The sequence below is a fragment of the Selaginella moellendorffii genome, unplaced genomic scaffold (assembly GCF_000143415.4).
Source record: "Selaginella moellendorffii unplaced genomic scaffold, v1.0 SELMOscaffold_0, whole genome shotgun sequence".
In the NCBI taxonomy this organism is placed as follows: domain Eukaryota; kingdom Viridiplantae; phylum Streptophyta; class Lycopodiopsida; order Selaginellales; family Selaginellaceae; genus Selaginella; species Selaginella moellendorffii.
Window position 1 is genome coordinate 1,208,739 of NW_003314261.1, and position 7,802 is coordinate 1,216,540.

Below are 7,802 nucleotides of genomic sequence, written 5' to 3' on the forward strand. Positions count from 1 at the left end.
AGGAAGAGGGTACACATCCGAGATCGTCACTTTGTTTAACAGACAATAGTTGATGCAGAAATGAATACTCCCATTAGGCTTCGTCACAAGATGAGGTTCACATGCCCAAGGACTTTGAGACTTCTGAATAACACCCTTCTCTAACATTTCTTTGACGTTTGCACGTAAAATTTTGATCTCCTTGGGTGACCGATGATGAATAGGAACCTTGATTGGACGAGCATTCCCAGTTGGAATCAGATGACGTGTGACAATCTTGGCCCTAGATGATAGGTCAAATTCAAAGAGATCAAAATACTCATTCATGAGCCGGTCAACCACTGCAACACAAAGACTGTCGGAGGGATCGGAAAAAGGAAGAGTAGAATAAGATGGAAACACAGGAGGAAATAGTGGGGGAATAAAAGTAATGGAAGTAGAGGTAGAAGTAGAGGGACGAAGAGGTACGAAAGTGAGAGGAATGGATGAAACATAAGGAAGTATGAAATAAGGGGGAGAAGCTTCAAAGTCACACTTAGCATGGTTGCGCTGCAACCAATTCATACCAAGAATGAGGTCAAAATCTTGACTCGGCACCACCCACAACGACTGCAACTCAAATTCGAGATTGCCCACATGCATAACCAAGTCTGCCTCATCTCGCGCACATGCATATGTACAGCCATTGCCATAAAGAATGAAAACTAGTTCCGCCGCACGACACAAGTGTAGATGACAATGTGTGGCAACAGGTCAAGCAATAGAAGATAAACTTGAATCTGTATCAACAAACACAGAGAGAATAATAAAAGACCTATTGTTATAAAAACGAACTTGGAAAGTAAACATTGGATGAACCAGTGCTGAGTGAACCCCTTGATGATACTCTCGAAAGAAAGATGGAGGGGTCACTAACTTATTCGTGCAAGGTCCCTCCATTACTCACGCAACTCCTCGTTTCCCGGATGCACCTCGGTGTCCAAACCTTCCACTACAGTAGCACCAACGGAACGTTGCTGATGCCAACGTCTCCACCTAGGAAATGGAGGTTGCCAATCTGGAAAACGCCGACAACGCCGATAAGTATGACCAACTTCATCACACGCCCAGCAACGAACATCACGGCCACGACCACGTCCTCGCCCTTGTCTTTGGACTTGAGCAGCAGTAGCATCAACCTCCATTGGAACAGGACCATCACTCATAGGAAGTGGAGCTGAAGGACGTGTAACAAGAAGTGGAACAGGTGACGTCTCATAATGTTGTATCAAGTGAAGAGCATCGTCAAGGTTGGCAAGAGCAAGTGCATGCACAAGTCCAACAAAATCTTGACGAAGTGCTAGCCACAACATTCCTAGATTGATCCGCTCTGACATATTGGGCTTCGCAAGAAGCAAAAGACTTTGGAAATGAACACCAAATTGCATCATCGACTCAGATAGCCCTTGGCAAAGATGATGGAATTATTAAAAAGCATCATCACAATTGTCGGCATGTCTAAAGGCGCGTTTGAAGATGTCCGAGTGAACACTCCAATCCCTACGAGTGGCTGCACTCAAACCATTATACCACTGCAATGCCATCCCTTGGAGACACGTGGGAAACTCACGCAAACATCGAGCATCATCCCAAGAATGATATGTGGCAATCACCTTGAAGTGATCAAAACAATGGTACACATCATCCCTAGATTTCTCGCGAAAAAAATCCTGCCAAACGCGAGGATTCGCACCAAGAGCAGGAGGAGTTGTACCACGTGCTGTGAATGTCGCCATCAATTGAGTTTGGTTGTTCAATTCCAAGTGCATAGCATCAAGCAATTGGACCAACTGCTGCTCTAAAGTCAAAGGAAAAGTTGCTAATCTGCCATGAAGATGAATGAAAAAGAAAGAGCAAAAGAAGAGAAATGACAAAAAGCTAGAAAGAAATAGTAGATCTAGACAATGCAAAAAGCTAAATCTAAACCAAAATCCTAAAAAGGAAGAATAAAAAAAGGAAATGGAAAAAACTAGATCTAAACGATGCAAAAGTTACATCTAAACAAAAATCCCAAATTCAAGCACTTCTTATGGACAATCAAAGGTGCCCCTCACTTCCACTAATGTGTGTGCTTGGAATATGGAAATATAGAAAATGTGCATATCAATTAGCCCAAAAACCTTAGTTTATATATAGGAGCGAGTGGTCTGGATTGAAATCAATGCGACGGGTACCAAAATCCCACTACGCTAATATTAGTATACGACATCATAGCCGTACACTTGGCCCTCACAAGTAAATATTAATTTAAAAATAATTTTATTTAATAAAAATGTTATTTGAAAAAATACAAAAATGTGTTATATTAATATAACTGATATAATATATCTCCAAAGAAAGACCATAAGTATAACTTTAACTCCTTAATTGAAGCATAATCTCTGACTACTTCAAGTGTGTATAAGAAATTAATCAAAGAAATCACCTTTATATTGGAACTAAAGAGCAGTGTTAATGAATATGGATTTTAATTGAAGTGGTATAAACTTAATTAATTAGTGTATTAAACTAATTGATGTAATAAATATGAAATAATTAATTGATAAATGAATTTTGTTGTATATGTTCTAAGATTGTTTAAAATAAGATATGGACTCAATACTTTTATTTTTATTTATATTATGAAAACTAATTACATTTAGTTAAAATAGTTTAATTGAATTTCTTGATGGTAATACATTAATAGTGAAGGTTCACATACATAACTTAGTTTTATTAGTGATATATTTTAAATTTTATATTAAAGTTTGTTTTAATTTTGTGTAACCTATATTAAAAATACTTTAAAATTTTACTATATTTATATGAATAAAATTTATAGTAAATTTAGATTACAGTAGTATACTAGTATATAATTTACATTTATATTTAGTTATTTATTATTTTTATTTTTACATGAAAAACATAAATTTCAAAGAGTAGTTGAAAAATTTATAAATACTCAATATAGAAACCTTATTATATACATATTTAAATATTTTTTCCAGCTGAAATTTATATTTATAAATGTATAATTAAACTGAGATGGAAACCTTGAGTAGCATTTATACTTATAAATTATTTATTTTGTATATTTTAAAATTATATTGATTAAAAAAATTAAAATTTAATTTAATTTTTATTTATTATAATGTAAAATTTGAAAACCTTCTATTGATATTATTTTTATTGTGTTGGTTTCTAAAAACTACATATATAATTAGTTTAAATTATAAAGCTTTTTGTGGTGACAATAGAAGTATAAAAATAACTATATTCAATAAAAAATTTTATTGCATTCTCTTAATGTTTATTAAACATATTTTATTTTTCCAGCTCAACAATATCTTTTAAATTATATAACTTAGTGTATCTATTTTATGATTAAACTTTAAAAATTCTAGATTTAATAAAACAATTAAAAACTGTCATTTAATAGATTTTTCACATGCACTATCTCTCAAGCTCAAGAAATGGTAGATGAGTTGTACATAACACACCCTTTTCAGCACAGAACACCAGCATTTGTCCATACTAAAGTCAAGGAAAGTGGTGTCTTTGGCCGAGCATTGGACTTCTTAAGGAGGTTTAAAAGAACATTTTTTATTAGGAAAAGCATATTGAAACACATATATAGCAACATTCTTGAATCCATTTCATGCTTGATAAACTTTTCATGCAACTTGCAATAGGATATATCTAGAGCGACTTATCCTTGTTCACATGTTCACAACCCCATGAAATGGTTTGCCATTTGGATAAAAAAAACACATGGTTACAATGATAGCTACTAGGTTCTGGATAACCCTCTCATCCTCCAATAATGTTATTCCATATGTCTGCTAACAGTCTCACCACAGCCCATTAAAGCCATTCCTTAGGCACAGGCTCACTCATTCCCTCCCAAATGTGCTGGCCGGGCTAATGCCCGACTTGCTTGTTCTGGGCAGGAACATGCTCACCCTACTGGGGAACTCTTTCTTCGCAGGTTGTGGCTCACCCATTAACTTAATCTAGCCATTGGCAACCATTGGATCAAGTCAGGAGAACATGGTTGACAACTGCCAAGTTCTCGAAAACTCGGCTGCTAGCTGCTAGGTGAACCTTCTCATCCTCAAATAATATTATGCCATGAGTCTGTTAATGGTCTTGCCACAACCCATTAAGGCCAGGCATGGCTTGCTCGTTTCCTTCAGAACACGCTCGCTGGGTTCGCCCATTCTGGGCAGGAACATGCTTGCCCTACCTGGGAACTCCTTCCCATCTCTAACCACAAAGGCTGATTCCCACATTATATGATGCTAAAGTGTGCCGCACACAGAGACTGGTAGATACGTGGATCGCAACCCAGCGGATTCACAGTGGAGAGGTAAATCTTATATTTAACTGCTCCAACTGTTCTGTCTTCAAGCAATTTTTGGGGTGCTTGTGCCACCCACCACCTGTTGTCCAGTTTTTGATCCAGCCACCATCTTCCATTTCGTTCATACATTTGTCTTGGAGAGTTTAGTATGTAGAGCCAGTTTGATTCCACCACCAAAAGACAATTTCACAAATAACAAAGTTCACTATCCAATCAAAAATAATTTTTGCACTATGATTTCCTTTACATTATATTTCATTGTCGAAAACCTGGACAAGCACTGTAAACCTACGTCATGGTTTTGCATCAGCTCTTCTAATGCGGTTTAATAATTTACTCTTAAAAATTAATAAGGTAGTTAAGACCACGGATTAGGGCTTTTTGTCCTTTTGAAATTTCTAACGAGCGATCGATGGCGGCCAGGGCGGCCTCGCGGCAGGCCCCCAGCAGCAGGGATTCCTCTCGAGCTGGCTCGATGGTGGACGACGTCGAGGCGGAATACATCCGGGAAGTGATGAAGAGGAGGCGCTCCAGCAAAGAATTGAGAATGCCGGCTGCAATGGCGCTGGGCGACTCGGGCGTGCCGGAGTTCCAAGCGCGCCTCCTGGTAAGCTCTCGATTTCGAGCAGATTTTGGATCGATCGATGATCTCTCTCTCTCTCTCTCTCTCTCTCTCTCCCCTCTTCGCTTTGCTTTGCCCCAGGCTTTGAGGATGGCAGTCAAGGATTACGAGCTGCCAATGCAGCTAGCGTATGATGAGCTCGAGGATCTGGCAGCCAACACTGAGAGGGTGAAGAGCGTGATCGAGAAGAACATGACGCTGCTCACTGTCCAGGTTTAAAAAGTTTTTCTCCGTTTGAGCTTTGTAGAAACTTAGAAGTTCTGTGTGTTTGTAGATGAGGAAGAGGAACTTTCGCTATTACAAGTCGGCTTTCCTTGCGTGGATTTTCTACGTACAAAGGAAACTCGCGCGGCGAGTTGCCATGAGAAACGCAAGAGACTACGCGCTGAGAAGAAGGCTGGGCCGCGCCTTTGATGCATGGCACATCTGCTGGCTACGCATGCACAAGTTCAAGAAACTCCAGTTGTCCGCCCAGAATCTGCTGCGCCGCCACAGCCTCAAACGCATCTGGTAACGAAGAACTTGGCTCTTTGGGTTTTCACGAATAATTCGAGGGAGAGGATTGATCAGCTTCTAAAACCGTGCAGATTGTCCTTACAGGAGAGCGTGGTCATCACTCGTCAAAAAGAGGCTTCGCGAGGACGAGAAACGCTGGTTCGTTTATTTGCTCGTTCCTTGTCTCTCATTATCTACGTTTTTTAGGAGAGAAAAGCAGCTCGTACGTGATTTAAACGTAAGGCAACGGGGGTGTGTGAGGCAGAGAGCTGTGAATGCAATCAAAAGGCGACGACTGCATCAAGCTTTCTTCGCTTTCAAGGTTTGTGAAGCATTTGTTGTCATCTTTGGGAGGCTTTATAATTCTGGCTTGTGTAACAGATTGGACTGGAAATTTTGAAAGACACAAGATCTCGACGCAATCACATCTTTTACATCGTTACCAGGAGGAAAGTTGCTGTCGGCTTTAAGCTCTGGGAGAGATATCCGAGAAAGAGGTAAGCCATCTTGAGCGTTCCGGACAATTATAATCCTTTCCTTTGGTTTCCTCCATTGTAACTTATCAGAGAGCGCGACTTGAGAGTTATCCAGAGAAGACAAAGAAGAGTTGCACAAGATTGCATTTGGACGTGGGACGATGAAACTTCGTTCTTGAAATTCCGGAGGAGAAGAATGAGGAGATGCCGTTTAAGCATTGCATTCGAGATGTGGAGGCTGTTCATCTCGCGGAAGATGAAGTACGACACAATCGCAACTAGGATCATCCGCGCACGTCTCAAACGGTACTTCACTGATCTCCGTGAAATTTGCTTGGAGGAGATATGGAAGAGGCGAACCTGTGAGAGAGCAAGGAGGAAATGCACTCACTTGAGAACTAGATGGTTCTTCGAAGCTTGGATCACTTACATGCAGGTAAAGCAACTTCCTTTTTTCTTCCTGGGGGCTAAAGTGGGGTGGTTTTCCAGATCCAATTGCAAGAGCGATCGTATCAAATAGAGGAGTATGCTGCTGTTCTTGAGAACGAGAATCAAAAGACAAGGTCCGAGTGTGATCGGATGGGACGGATCATCGACACGGGAGAATGGGACCAACAGCGAATCGTGGAACTCGATCAAGCAAGCCTCATTCTGAACGGGGAGAAAGAAGCCTTGCTCAAGCTTGCGGCTCGTTTGGAGGGGGAGCACAAAGAAGCCATGGATTATCAACGACGACAGGAACAGGAGATCAACACTCTCAAAAATGAAATGCTTGGCTGTGTCAGTTGGTTCTTTCCTTCCTTCCTCTCCTTTCCTTTCTAACTTAAAAACAATGTTTCTTTCCAGAACTATTTGCGTAAGAACAAGCTATTGGTGAAGGGAGCTTCCAGCTTCAACTCAGTTCTCCGAGCTGTGAAATCTGAGGTACCAGTTTTTTCTTTTCTTGGAGAGAGGCTCCACTGGTACTATATTGTTTGCAAAGGCTATCAAGGAAGGTGTCAATCCCGAGGTTGTGAAATCGATCGACGAGAAATGCATGGACCAGGTAACAAGCCATACAAAAATCGCGTTCTAAGCTTTTGCTTCCTCCAGGTTATAGTATTTCCGGATGGTGACCTGCGAGTAAGGCCTATAAGAAAGTATGACAAGGGAAAGTGGAAACTTAGACCTGAGGCAACAACGAGCACAAACTCTTCAGAGGATTCTTTTGATAGCTAGCAAAACTCCTTTTGGTAAGAACACAACTTGTTGCAATGGATATAAGCGCCTAGGCTTTGGAAGTTCTAAAATAAATAAATCAAAAAGGTTTATAATCTTGTCATGATCCTTGTAAGAATAAATTAACTGTTAGTGTTGTAATTTTAATTATTTTGCATTCTACTTATACAATTCATCATCAATTGAGAAATATACACTTTATTATGAATCTAAACATATTAAATAATTATTCCTTTTACCTACACATGTGAATGCATGGAATATAGAAAGGGAATACAGAAGATGTGCATATCAATTAACCCAAGCTTATATAACTATAGTTTATATACAAGAGTGAATGGTCTAGATTGAAACCAATCTGACAGCTACCAAAATCCTACTATACTAATATTAACATATAGCACCATAGCTAAACAATTAGACCTCATATCATCCTTTCTTCTTAGACCATCAGGGTTTTCTTGTATATGGGCCGGGATTTGGTGGAATATTAGGAGGAGGTATCAGCGGATTTGTAGGTGGTATTAGTTGTTCTTGATCCCTTTGTATAAAGCGTTTTAACTGCTATATATGCACAACTTTTCGAGGATCATTGTAGCACATGTAGTTTTTACCCTTTATCCTATGGTGC

General features: G+C 39.6%; 1 protein-coding gene across 1 annotated transcript; it reads left to right on the top strand.

The window, feature by feature from the left end:
• The first annotated feature begins 4,776 nt into the window (after positions 1–4,776).
• Positions 4,777–7,261, top strand: LOC9633539. The gene is made up of 11 exons (XM_024672724.1): positions 4,777–4,967; positions 5,064–5,195; positions 5,257–5,492; positions 5,583–5,636; positions 5,685–5,799; positions 5,859–5,974; positions 6,044–6,389; positions 6,443–6,733; positions 6,800–6,877; positions 6,936–6,998; positions 7,046–7,261. Exons 1-11 carry the CDS (start codon positions 4,836–4,838, stop codon positions 7,169–7,171), a joined length of 1,689 nt encoding a protein of 562 aa, XP_024528492.1. The 5' UTR covers positions 4,777–4,835; the 3' UTR covers positions 7,172–7,261.
• Positions 7,262–7,802: the final 541 nt, after the last annotated feature.

Excerpts from the sequence above, each read along its gene's own strand:
- LOC9633539 (XM_024672724.1), top strand. The coding sequence starts at position 4,836 with ATGGTGGACGACGTCGAGGCGGAATACATCCGGGAAGTGATGAAGAGG. Across the intron at positions 5,493-5,582 it reads CACAGCCTCAAACGCATCTG|GAGAGCGTGGTCATCACTCG; the intron begins GTAACGAAGAAC and ends TTGTCCTTACAG. Across the intron at positions 6,999-7,045 it reads ACGAGAAATGCATGGACCAG|GTTATAGTATTTCCGGATGG; the intron begins GTAACAAGCCAT and ends TGCTTCCTCCAG.